General features: G+C 36.9%; 2 protein-coding genes across 2 annotated transcripts in view; one reads left to right on the top strand and one right to left on the bottom strand.

Moving 5' to 3' along the window:
* LOC113059477 (collagen alpha-6(VI) chain-like) overlaps positions 1-20,233 on the bottom strand; it is a 1,020,620-nt gene that overhangs the window by 597,965 nt on the left and 402,422 nt on the right.
* Positions 1-20,233, top strand: part of LOC113059516 (calcium-transporting ATPase type 2C member 1-like) — a 37,720-nt gene that overhangs the window by 6,850 nt on the left and 10,637 nt on the right. Inside the window, exons 2-13 of the mRNA XM_026228040.1 lie at positions 6,819-6,923; positions 11,071-11,187; positions 14,047-14,136; positions 14,231-14,266; positions 14,388-14,449; positions 15,878-15,986; positions 16,128-16,283; positions 16,884-16,952; positions 17,049-17,124; positions 17,243-17,309; positions 17,426-17,550; positions 19,942-20,039. Coding sequence (XP_026083825.1) covers positions 6,819-6,923; positions 11,071-11,187; positions 14,047-14,136; positions 14,231-14,266; positions 14,388-14,449; positions 15,878-15,986; positions 16,128-16,283; positions 16,884-16,952; positions 17,049-17,124; positions 17,243-17,309; positions 17,426-17,550; positions 19,942-20,039 — 1,110 coding nt within the window. The remainder of the gene's footprint in view (positions 1-6,818; positions 6,924-11,070; positions 11,188-14,046; positions 14,137-14,230; positions 14,267-14,387; positions 14,450-15,877; positions 15,987-16,127; positions 16,284-16,883; positions 16,953-17,048; positions 17,125-17,242; positions 17,310-17,425; positions 17,551-19,941; positions 20,040-20,233) is intronic.

The raw sequence follows: 20,233 nt of genomic DNA, 5'->3' as shown, positions 1-20,233 counted from the left end.
GACCCAGATAGGGGGGCCTGGGAGACACGAAAACAATTAAAACTTGATTATTTATTTATTTATTTCCGTCGCTTATTTATGACTATGACTGAGGGAGATGATAAATACCTTATCTTGCTTTTGATATCACACTTCTTTCTTAGTAACTGATTTAGAGTTTTACTATTAAAAACATGATGAAGAGAAAAACTGTCAATCAAATAGCACCTAAATGATAATAGATTCACATCATTTTCCTGATAATGGTTGAGGACAACTATTATTAGATCGCTGAAAATGCTAAACGTTCTTTCAGCACTGTTATTTTCTTTTTTTTATGTGGAGCACAAAATTAGTTTTTCAGAGGAATGTCAGAGATTTCCATAAAAGAAAGTGGATGCGCAAAATGCCAAAAAAGTTAGTCCATACTAATTGTGCATGTGTATTTTTGATAATCTGAAACCATACAGTTGCTTTGTGTGAGGAACTAAGTTTAAGGCATTCATTTAATATTCTGTCTGCTGTAGCTCTGAAGTCCAATTTGCATTTGTTTTTAAACTCGCCTACATCCTAATGCGTCACAAAACATGCAAGAACCAATGGTGTTTGCTGTCAATGACCTCAAACCTCGAGAGTGGATTAAATTGATGCAAAGTGACAGTAAAGACTGATATTTCAAAGATATGTTAGATATATTTTGGATAAATGCAGTTCTTTTTGAATTTTAATTGTCAATGAAAATTTATTTTTAATATTGATAAAACTAAGAAATGTTTCATGATCACCAAATGAGCATATGTGATTGTTTTCTGAAGGATCATGTGACACTAGCTCCTAGCATTGATCCCAATAAAATTGACATAAAATTACCCAACATGTTCCTTGATTGATCCTGGGATGAGGATCTAGTAACATTTTGGGGACCAGCACCTGAATACGCCCTGTGTGAACAAAAGACAGGACCAATGCCAATAATCGTGCAACTCTTACACCAGGTGTTTTAAATGCAGATCAATGTTCACGATGAAAAATTGTCTGCAATGCTGTAATGAATCCTAGACCAGGGAGCTCTTCACTTTCTGCACAGAAACTAAGATCATTTGCCAGCTTTAGTGGAATGCTTCGTATTACATTTAAAGTCATGACCCGATGTCACATGTCTTTAGGGGATGTGTGTGAGGGTTCACACACAGATTCCAGAAAATCACTGGCAGTGTGAATGAACCAAAATCCAATGATCCCATGACAAATCCTGGGACACTTTATCAGTTTATTTTTCAGAATGTCTGTTTGATAAGGGCTACTGAAGACTGGATTAATGATGCTGAGAATTCAGCTTTGCCATCACCGGAATAAATCATATTTTAAAATGTATAATGTAGAAAGCAGATATATAATATTGAAATAATATTTCACAATGTTACTGTCTTTGTGATCAAATAATTACAGCCTTGGTGAACATAAGAGACTTTCAGAAAAATATTACCAAATTGAAACTTTTGAACGGTATTGTACAGTTGTAGCCATACAGTGTTTGAGACCGGTTAGACAAGTAAATGCTGTAATATAATTTTTTTTTAGCCAATGACAGCAGACTGTGATCCCGTTTCTGAGTAGGGATGCATTTTATACCGTATTTGTACAGTACAAAAATTAACTGTTGGACTATACCAGTTTCGCAAATTGACCCGAATAACTCAGATGGCACTCATTCATTAGTTTAAAGAGTCTGTTCATAGAGAGGTGAGAATGTGGGATTGGCTCATCCAGGTTTAAGCTGTTGTCACTCTTAATTATGGGAATCCGCTCAGGCTCAGACATGTAAGATACTTTCTTTTATCTTTACGCTGGAGTGATAGTGCGGGAAGAAAACAGTGTTACTCTTCAAGATGCTAAGCTGATGTATGGGGCGCTGGAAGATTCATGCTGGATCTGATGCTTAACCTGAAACTGACTACAAAAGGTAGCCCCAATTTTCTGTTTCTCTATAGATTTCTTCACTTGTCTTTTTCTCCATCCATCCTGAGGGTAACTCTCTTAAAAGCTCATTCTCAGAGACGCTCTGAACCTATTGTCTGTCTGGTATGTTTTGCGGTCATGTCCTGAAATCTAGTCACAGCAGGATTTTGTTTATATTTGCATGTTATGCCTAAAAATTTAAACAACCACCTGGAATGTTTTGCTCTTTCCATTGTAACCTATTTTGTTTAAAGCATAGCATTCTAGTATAAAGTCTCTGAGCATTTAACCTTGGGGAATTCTGAATGACAGGGTTTCCACGGGGGATTAAAAAGTCTTAAATTGTACAAGAAACTCTTAATTATTAAACTTCAAAAGGCTATGATTTTATCAAATAAACACGAGTGCAGCGTGTTTTAGGCCCCCGTTCTCACTAATGCGTTAAAGAGGGGTGAAATGCTATTTCATGCATACTGAGTTTTTTACACTGTTGAAGAGTTGGATTCCCATGCTAAACATGGACAAAATTTCAAAAATAAAGTTGGACGTTTGAAGAAGTATTTTTGTTCCCAAAATACACATTCCGGTTTGTCAAAAGTTTCGGAAAGTTTTTTTCGAGTATGGCTCTGTGTGATGTTAGATGGAGCGGAATTTCCTTATATGGGTCCTGAGGGCACTTCTGCCAGAAGAGCACTGAGAGCACAACAGACATTCACTGATCAGAGCGAGAGCGTCGCGAAATGTCACAAAAGGTGTGTGTTTTTGGTTGCCAGGGCAAGACAACCCTGCACAGATTACCAAAAAAAAAAACAGCATTAAGGGACCAGTGGACGGAGTTTATTTTTACAGAGCATCAACGGAGTTGTGCAAGTGTTTGTGTTTGTTCCCTGCATTTCGAAGATGCTTGTTTTACAAACAAGGCCCAGTTTGACGATGGATTTGCACATCGTTTATTTCTTAAGGATGATGCCATCCCAACGAAAAAGGGTCACGATCGTGTGTTGGAACCGCAGGCGGTGAGTAAAACTGCTTAAAATATCTCTGCCTCCTTGTTAGTGCGTCCGCCTCCCATGCCGGAGACCCGGGTTCGAGCCCCGCTCGGAGCGAGTCGTTGCTGCTGCTGCTTTCGTTCAGTTTCAGCCTCGGGATCTGATTCTGGATCATAAATAAATGGCTGAATCTGACTGTAAGCCATGGTTTATTTTGGATGATGGTTTTTCCCTCACAGTAATGTCACAGCTTCCAAACGCGCTCAACGCAAAAGCCTACTCGCGCTCGTGATTCTTTAGCTCCGCCCACACGTCACGCCTCCAGTCGGCCGTGTTTTTCCAGGAAAAATCGGTACAGACCATCTTTCTCTTATCAATATAATAAAACTAAAGACTTTTTGGAGTTATGAAGGATGCAGTACTACTCTATAGGTACTCAAGATTAACAGGACATTGAGTGAAAATTAGCATTTCACCCCCCCTTTAAATTTAGTTTTAAAACAGTGTTTTAGAATTAAAACGATCCGCCTTTACACTGCAGTTTCAGGACCACATTTCTAGCAGTGGCATAGCGGACTGTGGGAGACCCTGTGATAACCTCACCATGCTGGGTTGTGTTGTATCGTGTGTCGACTAGCCAAAGATATTGTCAAAAGCATCAAATATTGTTAATATTAAAAGGATTTGTCATAACTAATTAAAGGGGGGGGGGGGGGGTGAAGTGCTATTTCATGCATACTAAGTTTTTTACACTGTTAAAGAGTTGGATTCCCATGCTAAACATGGACAAAGTTTCAAAAATTAAGTTGTACGTTTGAAGGAATATTTCTTTTCCAAAAATACTCCTTCCAGTTTGTCACAAGTTTTGGAAAGTTTTTTTCGAGTATGGCTCTGTGTGACGTTAGATGGAGCGGAATTTCCTTATATGGGTCCTGAGGGCACTTCTCCCGGAAGAGCGCGCGCTCCTGTATAGCAGAGCACTGAGAGCACAACAGACTTCACTGATCAGAGCGAGAGCGTCGGGAAATGTCACAAAAGGAGTGTGTTTTTGGTGAGTAAAACTGCTTCAAATATCTCTGCCTCCTTGTTAGTGCGTCCGCCTCCCATCGGAGACCCAGGTTCGAGCCCCGCTCGGAGCGAGTCGTTGCTGCTGCTGCTCTCGTTCAGTTTCAGCCTCGGGATCTGATTCTGGATCATAAATAAATGGCTGAATCTGACTGTTAGCCATGGTTTATTTTGGATGATGGTTTTTTCCTCAAGGCAATGTCAGAGCCATTAAATATGTTTTTCAACGGCTCTGGGTAATGTCACAGCTTCCAAACGCACTCAACGCAAAATCCTATTCGCGCTTGTGATTCTTTAGCTCCGCCCACACGTCACGCCTCTAGGAGCTCATGTTTTCCCGGGAAAAATCAGCACAGACTATCTTTCGCTTATGAATATAATAAAACTAAAGACTTTTTGGAGTTATGAAGGATGCAGTACTACTCTATAGGTACTCAAGATTAACAAGATATTGAGTGAAAACGAGCATTTCACCCCCCCTTTAATGTAGGCCTGTTACATTTATTATTATTATTATTATTATTATTATTATTATTATTATTATTATTATTATTATTAGACCTGTTGTTAATTAGGCTAAAGATTAGGCTATTATCTTTTACGGGCCACAAGAGAAATTAATAAATAGAAATAAAGGAGGTGTTTTTTAGTAGCAGGGACTGATGGACTTGTCAGAGTAAAAGGAGCACTCAGTGCGGCAAAATTTTTGTGATAGCCTAAATAAAAACCCAGTCCACTCTAGTGCATTTAGAATCTCAGACTGTGCAGAAGGTTCATCTTCCAGGACAGTGACCTTAAACACCCAGCAAGAGTGGTTTATAGACAATCTGTGAATGTGCTTGATTGGCAAGCCACAGCCTGGGATTGAACCTAATCAAATGTTTCTGGAGAATCCTGAAAATGTGTGTTCGCCCCCATCCAACCTGACAGAGCTTGAGAGGTGAAGATATGAGGAGAAGAATAGCAGATAATTGCCAAATGCTGATGTACAGCTTGTCACATCAAACAAAAAAGACTTTTTGCTTCAGCTAAATATTTGGTTAAAAGTATGAATACTTATGTAATGTATGTATTTTAGTTTTATTTATATATGTAAATTTACAAAGTTTTGGCAATTCTGTTTTTGCTTTGTCAGTATGGTGCATGAAGTGTAGATTGGTGTGGGAAAAAAAGTAATTTAAAGAAGTTTTATCAGAAGGTAGCAACATTCATTTTCATTTACTACGCTATCACAAATGGACCTGTTTTTTTGATGTTTGAATCAGGTCTTCTCTTTTGCAATAGAACTGGCTAGATGACGCTGTTTTTGTTCAGACCAATGTGAAAATTGACCCATGTTTTTATCCTGCAAACACATAGAGCTGTAAATTTGAACTAGTGGATCAAGAAGAAGATAATGCATTATAACAATCGAAACAGTAAAATGTATTTATATGTTATTTAATCAATAATTTATAGTTGATAATGTTTTCAATTAATAATTAATAATTAATACCTTTAACTCATCCATTTAATTAAACATGGTTTAAAGGCTGAAATGTGAAGTGCATCATTTTATGAAACTTTTAGTTTTTGTGAAAACTTGTATCGGAACTGTAAATACAGTCATTTTACAGTTTAATATGTTACTATAGACATTGCCCTATCCCGGTCAAATGGTATTCATTTAATTTGTGCAGATCTTAAAAAGTCTTAAATTTGAGCTTAAAAAACCTGCAGGAACCCTTTGAATGAACCAGGAATATATCTACATTTCATTAACTCTACTTCTGTTAATTTACAAGTTACAGTAAACACAAACCATTGGCTGAAACTGAAAGTAGTTCCTGGTCACTATTAAAATTATTACTTTTAACTTTTTTACTAATCTTACACTTTAGAAGAGCTTTGTTACTTTCTAAAAATCCCATAGACTCGCACTACCTTTAAAAAGTTTAGGGTCAATAAAATGCTTGCATGCTTTTTTAAAGAAGTGTCTTGTGCTCCCCATGGAATATATTTGAATATTTAAAAGCATTCCAAAAAAATCGTATTGACCCTCAGTACTGTACTTTGAATTGGTCTGACTTTTGACTTGAGTCAGCAAGTAACCAACCAGAATACTTAGCAACCACCTGCGACAAGAAGTTTTGCATAGGCAAGTATCTCACATTTTCTTAAGAAAATTTGAAAATCTAGTATATTTAGGATTATCTGTTTTTCTTCTTTTTGAATGCTTGTTTTTTTTTAAGTTTGGCAGATGGTATTGAAAAAAATAATTGAAAGATTTATTGCTATCTGACCAAATCAATATCCAGCAAAGCAAATGGGATGGGATATTGCATGGATGTTCATCGTGTGCTCTTTGTGAGACTTAACCTGATGTTCATGACCATCTAGAGTTTAAATAATGTCATTCTGTTCCCTAATGCTTTCCAATCCATCTGCTGGGCTCTCCATTATTATGGTCGTCCGATCTTCCTCCAGTCAGAATGAGGCACAGCTGTGGATGGCACTAATGCATTTTTGGTAGCTGAAAGTCTATGCAAATTGAGAAGGTGTCAGATGATTTTACAGGAGCTACTTTGCCTAGATGTGTTTGTTGTTTCCTTGTACAACATTGAATGGGTCAAAGTTTCTTCTGGGCCAGTAATCCTTTAGTACATTGCACTTATGTTTTGTTTTTTTTTTTATGAGGAAGTTTTAGTAATCTTTGATTTGGATTACCTCCAAAGATGGAACCCTTTTAAATAGCATGGGTTATTAAATTTAGCCAAGATACTAACATCCTCCTTGTCCTCTGTTGATGTTTTGTTTTCATCTGTTTTTGAACTTTTCTTTTTTCAGCTTGCCAAGTGTCAACCCCACTGTGAAAATGAGACCATGGTTCCAGTACTGACTTCGAAAAAAGCCAGTGAACTACCTGTGAACGAGGTTGTCTGTGCACTGCAGGTATATTCATGTCACACATCATTTCATAGCTTTCCTTAAAAAGAAATTAAAAGTGTTAATTGAAAAAAATTGGCAACTCTAATAGCTTCCCAAGGTGTAAACAAAAACTCTCTACAATAATGATTTTTATATAATATTGTTTAATTATATAATTATCAGAGTAAATATAATTTTGCTCAGCTTTGTTTCTTTATTTTGGCTTGACATATTTTCAGTAAATGCACTGTTATAGAGTATGAAAAAGGCTGCATATATCTTTCAGGCCCACATACTTTTGAACTGTTATTGGTAGTTTTGACCGTTTCTGTGCAACTTAATCAGCTGCATGAGGGAGTAGTTCCATACACAAGCAAGATTACAACCTGAAAGATAAACATGTACATGTGGTGATCATTGTAGAAACTGAAGTAATGACTCAAATTAACATTTTTGGTCCTGTCTTTTCATATGTAACTTTTTTTTTCCTTTTAAGTAATTCAAAGTAAGCTTCAAGATATGCGTGGAAGCATATGCTACATTCTTGATCAAAGTTGTTAAAAAATATATACTTTTTTATACAGACATTTGTTGGGATGTATGGTTAAGTAATAAATTAACCATAATTGCATCTTTTCAATTGTACTTTTTATGCCAACAAAATTAAATATACAATTTTATAATGTGAACCTATTAATTGGTTACCAAAATGGGTTATGTGGTTACAAATGTGACTAATGGCATGTTTACATATATTTTTCATTAAAACCAAGACAGTCTTAACTTATATTTATAGTTTAATTTGTACAACTTGTACAACAAACAAGTAATCAGACAATCTTTCTAGACCCTTGAAATTCAAAAGTACATTTTGCTCACAGATTTGACCAGTGGCATAAGAGAGTCATGAAGTAGTGTGAAGTAGTCATTGTAGTAATATTCTAATAGCATTAAATAAATATTTGACCACATAATGCCCCATTTGACCAATCAAAAAGGTGTTCTCCACAATGCAACTTCTAGAAACTTCTAGGAAGGACTTCTAGGAACATTATCAAGTGATAACTTTTAATCCTTTGTTGTTCTTGGATCAGCAGTCCCATTAAGCTTTATTGGCACCTGCTTTTAATGCCAGGGCAAAGCATAGGACTTTGATTGTTTGATAGTAGTTATGTTTCAGGAACAAGGATGTTGATCCTTGATCATGTTTTCCTTGTTTAAAGCACACTGTGTGTCTAGCCACAGGCCATAGAAACAACAGCAGGGCAAGTCCAGTTGAATTTCCTAATGCAGTCAAACAGCCACCAAATGCACAGACCGCATGCTTTGACACTGAGGGATTGAAAGCCCATCCCTGCAGATATCACACAGTGTCCCTTAATGAATCACGCCAGGAAGATTAGAGAGTGCTGGGATGCTCTTGCTGTCTCAGCGTGGATGATATAGCTTGTAGTGCCATGTCCATCACCATACTGACATGACCATCTGCTCCCAGAAGACCTTTATTCATCCCCTGTCATCAACATTCAGCCACAGTCTCCAGGAAGCACTTTAACCATGAATAATACACAGTGGGTAGTACTATTTTAATACAAAATAAAACAATCAGTCTTTCATTTGTGTTCTGCCATGTTTTTGAGTGTAAACTGAACATGGAAAGCAAAGGATACCTTGTGGCTTCCCAGTTTGTTGTAAAGCGATACAAGGTGGTCAGATTTGGTTGTACTCAGCACAATTTTGACTGCCATTCCTTATAGAGCAGAAATGTGTTGTTTGTGATGATTATCTAAGAGTAGACACACCAAAACTCAAGTTCCAGGACACTGGCTTTATTAGTTATGTTATCATGGCTCCAGCATTCTTATTTGTGACCCTGGACCACAAAACCAGCCTTAAATTGCTGGGTTACAATTTTAGCAATAGCCAAAAAAACACTGTTTGGGTGAAAATTATTGATTATTCTTTTATGCGGAAAAACATTAGGATATTGAGTAAAGATCATGTTCCTTGAAGATATTTTGTAAATGTACTACCGTAAATATATATAAACCAAATTTTTGATTAGTAATATGCATTGTCGAGAACTTAATTTTGACAACTTTAAATGCGATTTTCTCAGTATTTTTTTTACTATTTGTTTGTTTTTGCTTCCTCAGATTCCAGATATTTATATAGGTTCTCTGCCAGATATTGTCCTAACTAACCAAACATCAATAGTGGTGGAACTATGATGTCACTTTGTAGGCAAAACCCCAGAAGTGAATTAGCATTTTAGCACTTACCATAGTCCCACAGTCAATGTTTTTTTTTGAATGGGATTTTGGTTAAATCCATAAAATAAGGTCTCTGGTTCACACATGCTCAAGATACATTCACATTTTTATCTATGACTCAAAACACACCAGTTACACCCCACTCATAATTTTTTTTAACTTTTACGTTTAAAAAAAAAAAGACTAACAAGTTGCTAATTGGGACTACATGGAGCCATCGGAGACTTTAAACGTCATCACGCCAAATAGTTTATCAATTGACAGTATTTTCCTGTTGTTGTATAATACAATTAATTGTTGAATAACCAATTAATAGTTGGTTGACAATATTTTTTTCATCTTTAGATGGAAGATGAAAATTTAAAGTGAAAGTGTTGACATTTGTCAAGTATGGTAACCCATACTCGTAATTTATGCTCTGCATTTAACGCCTCCAAGTGCACACACACAGCAATGAGTAGGGAACACACACAAACCGTGAACACGCACCCGGAGCAGTGGGCAGCTATTTGCTCCAGCACCTGGGGAGTAATTGAGGGTTTAGTGCCTTGCTCAAGGGCACTTCAGCCATGGGTATGGAGGGTAAAAGTGAGCGCTGTTCATTCACTCTGCCCAAATATAACTCGTGTTGGCACGGAGACTCGAACCTGTGATCTTTGGGTTACAAGTCCGACTCTCTAACCATTAGACCACACATTCGTATCGTAAGGTAAACATTGTGATTATTCCATATAAACACCACATTTACCAGCTTAGTCAAGGTGAAAGTGAAACTTTAACGATGCATAGTGCTTAAAGCCACGTTAAATTTAAATGTTTACGGCCACATGAAGCTGTTAGAAAGCATATAAGGATATCCTGGAAGCAATGATAAACTAAAAAAATTTGTACCTACACTTACAAAGCTGAAATGTGGTACTTTATTCACTAAAATAAGTTTATACTTTATCCAAAACTCGCTCACTCTTCTATTATTAAATAAATTTGAATGCACTAGAATGTTATTGAATAATATGTGGAGAAACGTTTTTAATACAAATAGGGCTGCTCCGATTATTACTGACAAGATGCGCATTAACGATCGACCAATCATGATCGGAGCAGCCCTAAATACAAATATTCATATTAATCTAGGATTTATTGACTTTTAATGCACCTTATTTCAAAATACGTGCTTTAATTTGTCCATTAGTCATGATTATTTCATTTATTCACTATAATATTTTTAAGTTTTAGTTTGGTTATAGTTTTATATTTATTCCAGTTTATATGAAACGGTTCATGTACTGTGGATTAAAATTCCTATACAGAGTAAATCCTTTTCACTGAACACGTTGAAAATAAGTTTGAAACAGTTGTGGAAAGTGTGGCGGTGGTGTAAGTGTAGCTTTTAAGTTCTGCCACTTTTATTTAGACTTTTTTAAATTTAATTTTAGAAGTTTTTACCAAAAATATTTGGAGTATTGGCTGCTGAAAATTCAGCTTTGCCATCAAAGGAATCAATTCCAGGTTGGTAGATTCATCAAAGTTATATTATTTTGTATTATCTTGATGGACAAAACGTGTAAGTTTCATGAACTATGGTTGAACACAGAGCTTATTTTTTGCAATAATTCAAAAGCCTATGGAAAAATCATTTAGGCTTTTTGTCGAGGACAACTGATCCACCTGAAGGGTGACATCATAGTCCCCCCACTCTTTGGAAAGCTTATTTATTCAGCTTTCATATGATGTATAAATTTCAATTTCGAGAAATTGATCATTATGACTGGTTTTGTGGTCCAGGGTCACATTTGTTAGTGGTTAATGTCAGTAGTCCTGGTTACGCATCTAATGAGAGTTATTTTGGGAAAGCGTTTTTTTTCTGACTTAATTCTCTCCCTCTCTCGCTTTGTTAGGCTGACCTACAGTACGGTCTCACCCGGGACGAGGTTACACGACGGCGCGCCTACCATGGATGGAACGAGTTTGACATTAGCGAAGAGGAACCCCTCTGGAAAAAATATATCTCTCAGGTTGGTTGGCAAAAAAATCTTGATTCTTAACTTGCTAATGTCATTCCATAATATCAGGTTATACCAATTCCAGTAAAACTTTTCTGTTACCCCAGCAAAATAAAATAAAGTAACTAATTCAGTGAACTTAAGTATTATCTAAATTATTATCACCTTCACTCAGCAGTGACACACACCGCGACATTTGGGCTACGAGTCTGACTCTCTAACCATGAGGTCACGACTGCTCTAAATAAATTAGAATCCTTACAATAAAAATAAGTGACATTTTTGCCATTTAATTCTTTTTTTTTTTTTTTTTTTTAATGAATGGCTCAGAAAAGTAATTTGTTTGTGAACTGTGCTACACCGTTTGTGCTGTATGTATACAATTCACTTAAAATAACATTTGCTTGTGAATCAGACTTCACTGGTCAGGCTCTGTTTTTTTCAGGCTCTGAGGGGACTTCAATACAAAGAAATACTTTCTTGGCATTATTTTACGACGTCTTCTTATTCAGTTCAGACTACAAACTCATGTAAATTATGACTTCTTTTGCTGTATGGTTGAAGATTCAGAATCAATATCAAGATTTCTCGAATGAAGGTCGTAATTATATAAAAAGAAAAATATATGTGATTCTAGCCAGCCCTACGGGTCTTTTCAGTTTTCTACAAATATTCTTGATGTACACTCTATACAAACAAAGTCATTGTGAATTTTTCCACTTGGTTTGAAAGGGGTCCATAAGCAGAAGCTTGGAATGTTTCTATTTAAAGTGTCATGGCAAAAAAATAACACTTTTGTGAATATGCCTTGAAGCTTTAAAACGACCCAGTTTATTCAGTTTTGTCTTCCACTGTAGAGATGACAGATCGCTGTCCTCTGTGAAAAATTTCAGTCCACTCTGGTTAGGAGGTTTGTGCTGATTGGCTAAATATAGCGTTATAACTGGGAGGAATTGTATTTTTTTCCCTCCACGTTCACTTGGGCCCTCTTCAGAGGTGGCACACTTTGTCGCCTTCATCATTTGTGGGTTCCTCTGCAGAATGTGATACATCCCTGTTTCTCTAAAACTGCAAAGCATGTGTAAAAATAAATTCTAGCTTTAATAACAAGGGTAAATATATAGTACAAACATGTCATGTCACAGCTCCCTGCGTCTGGGTGGTTAATGATGATAATTAGTTTGTGTGAGGAAGGATTGGCCTTTTGTTCTCATTACTGCTAATCACTTTTCTCTGCAATTATAAAGACTTCCTCACATCTTATTTTACTCCTGTGACTACACTCATTTTCTAATGCAGCCGTAGCTGAGTTCCCAGTTTCACCTTTGTCTTTCTTCTGCTATTCAGAGAAGACAAGACTTGTTTTCTGGGCATGTAAAAAGTGTTCAAGTCTGTGAACAAGTTTGTCTGAAGTATGACTGCGTTTCAGAGAGTCGCTTTAAAAGCAACAAGCTGGCGTGTCTTTAATCTGTCACTTCATATTAGTTTTTTGCTTTGGGATGTGCCTACCTCCCTCTGTCTTTCAGTCACTCTGCCCGTTTATTGCCCAATTCTTCACAGACCAGAGCATGTCAGATTTTTTTTTTTGTCAGGCACCACCACCAGTGCTGCTTTTAAATAATCTCCCTTTTTCTTTTTCCTTCAGATTTATTCAAATTCTCAAAGGTATTTTTATTTTAGTGCCACTATCCCTATCACAAAGCCACAGCGTAAATCCGGATCTGTCACAGTAGATGTTAGAGAACGTCAAAGCACTTTTAGCAGACAGCCTTCCTGTGCTTTGTGTTACCTGCCTGTAACTGTGTCGCCGTGGTTTGGTTCTCAAAAGGATGCCATATTGCTTGCTCAAAAGAAATGAGGAGCTCATCTTGTGTGGTGCTGTTAATTGCTGGTTATGCAAACGCAGCAATCCCTGGGTGTCAGATCTTGTCGTAGATTAAAGCTCTGCATTCTCTGTGTCTGGCCAATCAAAGAAAGTAACCCACACTCCCATTTTTTTAATCTCCGTTTTCTAGCACTTAAAAAGTGTATCATTAGCAATTCCAAGCTGGTAATCAGGTGACCTTGGGGGACTTAATAAGCACAAATAACACTGAAATGAGCCAAATAACACCTGTGAATACATTTCCTGTCTAAACGGTGTTACTCCACTGCAAGCATTTCATTTAGTGTTAAACTGAACATTTCAAGTTTTTGGAGTCTACCTCAGTAGACTATAAAACGGTTGCTTGTAGATTGTAGAATAAATTTCAAGATCCAGTCAAACTTACTGTTATATACATATTTATTTATATAATATACATAATTTATATACATGCATTACAACTGTATATAATAGTGTTTACCCACATAAAGCCTATTCTGAATGTTTGAGACCACTATTGCAATTCTGGGATTATAAATCTAGTTTAAAGAGATTTAATTTAATAAATTTTTTTAAACACTTATACAACACTTATGTATGTTAAATCTGCATTTGAACTGATTCACTGAGATGGACAGTTCAAGTGATTAGCTGCAGAAATTAGAAATGGCCAAATTTGCTACTAGCAAAAATTAGCTGGCCATGTTATGTATCGGTTCTTTTCAGTATTAACTTCGTAGCCACACAGCATGGCAGACCAATACTGTAAATCGGTTTGAGCAGTGTTTCTTCTGACACGTGTATGTGTATGTGGCATCTGAAAAAGCATAATAAATGACACAGAGGTCAATAATTGTTGCTGTGATGTATAGCTAACATTAATTTTCTACCTCAATCCCTGAGGCCGATAAACACAGACCTTCACCTTGAGGTGTGGGACACGATGAATTCTGAGAAGCATTGCAATCCCATGCAGTTTTCCTGACTATCTCTCTTTTGGTCTCCAGTTTAAAGACCCACTCATCCTGTTGCTGCTGGCTTCTGCTGTCATCAGTGTGTTGATGCGTCAGTTTGACGATGCCGTCAGTATCACCGTGGTAAGTTCCTGCTCACTCCCCTTGTCAGTCATTTGATTTCCTTGAAGTACTGGATTTTGGTCCATTAACACTCATGTATCATTCTTTTTTGCAGGCTATTATTATTGTTGTTACAGTTGCCTTTGTACAGGTAAATCCAACACACATTGATGACATGACCTAATGTGACGTTATTTGATGTGATTTTACCCATGTGAACCTATAGACCTTACAATGGCTGCAAATGTCCAAATACTTTTGCTTCATTTCAGGAATACCGCTCAGAAAAATCCCTGGAGGAGCTGGGGAAACTTGTGCCTCCAGAATGCCATTGGTGAGCATTATTTACAAAACTCAAAAAGTGCTTAAAGCTTATATATTTCTATGTCAAAACAAATGGCTGTTAGAAATGGATCTGGTTTAACAAATAAATGACACAAACTCAGTCCTGATTTTTGGGAAAATGTATACACTACTGTTCAAAATTTGCAGTAGCCCCTCACTGAGGAGCACAAAATACGCGGGGCGTGGCTAGATCCACATCTGCGGGTGGAGATTGGTAGGTTTAGGTGTATATTAGGTGGGAGGAGTTGTATCTTCATCCAACCATGTCCCCTGGACTCGAGTTCTGCAGTGAGGACCATCTCAAAATTTGTGGTCAGGAAATTTTTTTTTAAGCAAGTTTGTTTTTCAAGTAAGTTTCTTATGCTCATCAAAGCTGGATTTATTTGCTGAAAATCTCTGAACTGAGGTGTTACAGCAATCTGTCACGTCACATTTAAAAGCGTCAAAATGGCCTTCATTGTTTGAATTTTGTGATAGAATGAACAGGATATAAAAGCTTAGATTTAACAGAAGTAAGAAAGTACGGAGCTCTTTGCGATAGTTGGATGGGAGGCGCACTACAAATTATGTTTGGTGTAGAGAAAAACTCTGGATCTGACAACTCTGGCTTGAACTATGGATGTTTCATAGTGTCATATAATTCCTGCTTTAATGTCACTATTTTTAACTGTTAATGCATTGTTGTCAAGTTAATCTTGACAGCCCTTAATTCAACAGAGATTTTCTACACACACAGTATGAGTTGCATTCTGACATTCTTTTTCTGCCACCTTTTTATTGACCGGATATAATCATCCCTGATCATCGGCTATTTTTAAACAACTGGCTGATGGCGGATCATTAAATAAATTGTTTTTAATCGTTCAAAGTTTGATTATTGGCCGATACATTTGTGCATCTTCTAGTTTTTAGTTATTTGATCTATTATTATATATTAACCTGGATATTGCCTTAAAAAGATAAGGAAGCTCTTCTTTTTTCTTCCATAACTGCATTAATGTTAAATGGGATGAGTTCTTGCTGTCTTAAGTGTATTTTCCAGTGCTTTACACCCACTAAATGCATAAAAGGCAGCCTTTCAGACAACATATGGAGAGAGTGAGAATGGGAAGCTTAATTTCCATTTCAAACACACAAAGTCTCACATTTGCACTTCAAAACGCGCCGTACCACAGCCTAGAGCCCTGTTCCCAAACACCTGTAGAACATCCTCAGTGCGCACCGCTATGTGTTATGCTGCTTTTTTCTGTCACTCTTCCTAATCGGGCACAAGTTTCCCTCAACAAGCATTTTTTGATTGTTAGGACTTTTGGAAGTACATTAATAATTCTGTTTGGTCTCTGTCTAGCCCACAGGGCACCAATCTCGCCCTCTTCATTTCTCTTTCCAACTCCTCTTGTCTCTCCCTGTACTCCAGTGTTCGAGAAGGACGTCTGGAGCACCTGCTGGCACGAGAGCTAGTGCCTGGAGACACCGTCTGTCTGTCAGTCGGAGAGAGAGTTCCAGCCGACCTGCGCCTGTTCGAGGTGAGAAAAGATATGGACACAAAGTAACATCTCTAATTTTTGCTTTCTCCTTGGAGTGGAGAAGTGGAGAAATCTTGTGCCAGAAATCGCAGTAATGTCCTTATTACCTGTTAGTGAAGCTGTCCCTTCACTGCCCTGCAGGCGGTTGATCTGTCAGTTGACGAGTCCAGTTTGACAGGAGAGACCACCCCCTCCACCAAGACCTCTGCCCCTCAGCTGGATGCCACCAATGGCGATATCACGTCCCGCAGTAATATTGCCTTCATGGGTACGCTGGTGCGCTGTGGGAAGGCCAAGGTACAGTTACATCTGATACTTCACTAGACCTGCACCCCAATATACCCCCCACAGGATGCCTCAGAGAACACATAATTCAAGCTGCCTTCATTCATAAAATGTTTCATATGTCCCCCACTGCTTGCTTGTTTGTTTTTCCTTTTCTTTAGTATAACTGAATTTTGAAGGGGTTTTAGATAAATGTTTAAATAAGATTTCAATTTCACTGGTGCCCTGTGGGAAGGCCAAGGTACTATTACATGTTTGTAATTGCTATTTGATGAATCGGACCACAAAGTACCACCAAAAACAATACCATAACCCATTGCCCCTTTTTAACATGTTTGTGGATAATTATTAGTGAGTTTTGATTTGTGTGATTTGCGCTGAAGTTTAATGTAAAGTCACACAGTTTGTTTACCTGATCCTTCATTGCTGTTGTAGTGCTTTATTCAATTAAAATAGTATTTAGTGATTGATTTAATTTATTCTTCAGATTTTCACACATAGTAAAAAAAAAAAAAAGTGGTCCATAATTCTGATTCAAATATTTCTATTTTTATTTTTTATTTTTTTGGATGAGACAAATGAATTTGAAATCATTTTGCTTTTAAATTGTAGGGTATTGTCATTGGTACTGGAGAAAATTCAGAATTTGGCGAAGTTTTTAAGATGATGCAAGCAGAGGAGGTAATCAAGCATAAACCAGAGAGATTGACATAATATATAAAAAAACAACATATTTGCTTCATATTAAATTTTTTCCTTTTTTTTTTATTTAAACAGGCTCCTAAAACCCCATTACAGAAAAGCATGGATTTGCTGGGAAAACAGCTCTCCCTCTATTCCTTTGGGATAATTGGTAGACACCTCATTAAGATTGTCCAATTAACAATCATTGCACTTTCATGAGTTAGTGATGCATACCATCTCATTAAATATGCAGTCCCATGATGGCACTAATATATTTCCATTTTCAGGGGTGATCATGATGGTCGGATGGCTTCAGGGGAAGCACATTCTAGACATGTTCACCATAGGCGTCAGGTATGTCGTTAATTAGCGAGTCTAGCACAGAGACAGATGTTCCCAAGAGGCATGTTACGTGATATGTAGTGGAGGTTTTGGCCTTTTAAATGTTGCGTCATTGTTCTTTTCTTCAGCCTGGCTGTGGCAGCTATCCCAGAAGGCCTCCCCATTGTAGTGACGGTAACTTTGGCACTGGGAGTGATGAGGATGGTGAAGAAAAGGGCGATCGTTAAGAAACTGCCCATAGTGGAGACGCTGAGTATGTTCTACATTTGTTTCATGACCCAGACTTTGCATTGGACATCATGTGGTGACCCAGTGTAGCACCAAAATTGTTTGGTTTGCAAAAAGTTCTCTTGTGATTTAAGGGCTTGAAAGTGACCAAAAACTATGTTTATTCATCCAAGTTTGAGGGCATGACACGTAACCTAACTGTGTTGCTATCTGGCTACCGTATTTTCAAGCCGCACTTTTTTTTCATAGTTTGGTTGGTCCTTCAACTTATAGTCCGAAAAATACGGTATTTTGGTTACAGGGAATTTTTTTGCAAAATGCCAAATGGCTTTCCTTTGATGAACATATTTATTTTTCTGTGCTAATTACAGAATTGCTGTGGATCTTAAAATATCTTAATTGACCCTTCCATGAATGAATACCCCAGTATTTTTTTTTCCAATAAAAAATATAAGCCTGTTTTTAATTGAGATACATTTACTTGAGATGCAAATTAAACATGGAGTCTTATTTTCTGACAAATTGATCAAAATTAAGTGAGTTTATGCTTAAAGTCGCCCCTATTATTAGTCGATTTTAAAAAGAATCCAAAGCTGTTTCATGTTGACTTTAACATGAAACTTTAGCATATTGCCAGCCCACTTGTTGGTCTGAATGAAAATGCAAATTCATTCTTTGCCACTAGGTGCTGCTTTTCCCAGATAACACTGTACACAAAGCAGCACTTGTGCTCACAAACCCTGCTTTATCAGGCATCACAGGCATGATAAACTAAAAATGAAACCAATCACCGCAGATTAGCATCATGCAAAGGAGGGGTTTGGAAAAATTAATCATTAAAACTAATCATAGCTGAGCACATAAGGTAAAAAAAAATTAATGCATATTATGAAGCAATAAAGTGTTTTTGACCTTGCATGCATGTCAACTTGTCGCTGGGGACTCCCAAAATCAAAATATGAACCTTTCATTACCCATAATAGTGGCACTTTAAAACCAGATCAAACTGTCAGTGGGGAATGAAAACTTTTCCTTTTGTTTAAAGTTGATTTTTCAACTGTATTTGTTCTTATTGTAATCATAAACCCACTTATTTGTGATCAGCAGGACTTCTTATCTTATATCGTTTTGCTTTTTAAGTAAATGTATGTTGATGTAAGAATAATTATACATTTGCACTGGAAAACAGGAAAAATTATGGCAACGAACATCACTTTATTGCAGTGTGATCAAAAGAGTTAGTTATTTCTGTTTTCAGGTGGTTGAGATCATAAATATATTCAAGCATTCAAACCATTAAACTAAAAAAATAAAATATATTAACAAGTAATTGAGATCTTTTGGAAATATTTGTAACTTTGAAGTGATGTTAATAGAAGACATTTTATTTTAGAGGCCATATCGGCCGATTGTAACTTTTTTTTTTTTTTTTTTTTTTCTTTTTTTTTCTTGTTCTTAAAAAGGTCTTCAGAAGTCTTACATTTACATTCATAAAAGTTTACATTTTCATTCTATCTGCGACCCTTTCAGAACAGAAAGAGCGAATGTTCACAAAACACACTGATCAACCCAACACAAGGGCAAGGCATAAATGATCTGTAATCTATTGTCAAAGTAGCTTTTATCTAATGTTCAGACAAAGACCTTGTGAAGTTCCTTTCTCTTGGACAGCACACAGGAGAACAAAAAGGTCACTTTGGTGGTTTCTTCCCTCGGTGGCATTACATAATGAGTCATATGAGAATCGGTCAGCCCACAGAGTCAAATGACCAGCCACAGTCACACTGAACATGCAGAGTAGACACATTAAATCAAGGCCAAATATTCTTCTGGATGTCAGTAACATTTTAACATTTTTATAAAATGTTTATTAATATGGTTAGAACTATTTTCAAACACAATGGACTTGATGGCTCTTTACTAATTATGAAACAATACTTTTGCCTAGTGAGAGGAATAAAACCCTTGAGGCTACTGTACATTGTTAGTGGAGTCAAAACTAGGATTGTTTTGGCACAATTCGCAAATGAGTTAATCTACAAAACAATATTTGAACATAGCTTTGTGTTGATCTAATTGAAGATGATAATACAAGAATGCTTATGGCCCAGGAGTGTAGAACAGCTCTTGTTTTTGATCAGTCATATTTTTTTTTTTCATACAAAATCTTATTAGATGAGCCACATGTAAAGCAGTTACCAAGTAAAGAGGCCATACATTTACATTTTACCATAGTTAGTGTTACCATAGTGTTTTTTGTTCATATGTGAAAATATCATTATGTGGGTCTCTTGGAGAGTATTTTTCAATCTCACTTAAATACTGGGCCTCATTTCCATTTTCTGTAGACATTTATGGATGATTTAATGTAAATCAAAATCTCTTGGTTGTGTATTAACCTCCCTCTCGTCCCTAGGCTGCTGCAATGTGATCTGCTCCGATAAGACAGGCACTCTCACAAAAAATGAGATGACAGCCACTCACCTGTTCACCTCTGATGGACAGCACGTTGAGGTAAGGGCCCTGAAACTTTCAGGAGGATAAAATGCACTACACTCTTAGAAATACAGGTACAAAAGATGGCACTAGGGTGGTACCTTTTCAAAAGATACACCTTTGTACCATATTAGTTCCTAAAAGGTACAATAGGGTACTTTTGAAAAGGTACCACCCTAGTGACAGCTTTTGTCCCTTTTTTTCTGAGAGTG

Source organism: Carassius auratus, chromosome 41 (genome assembly GCF_003368295.1).
Source record: "Carassius auratus strain Wakin chromosome 41, ASM336829v1, whole genome shotgun sequence".
NCBI classification, from domain to species: domain Eukaryota; kingdom Metazoa; phylum Chordata; class Actinopteri; order Cypriniformes; family Cyprinidae; genus Carassius; species Carassius auratus.
Note: the sequence above shows the minus strand (reverse complement) of the source record. Positions and strands in the feature narration are given on the sequence as shown.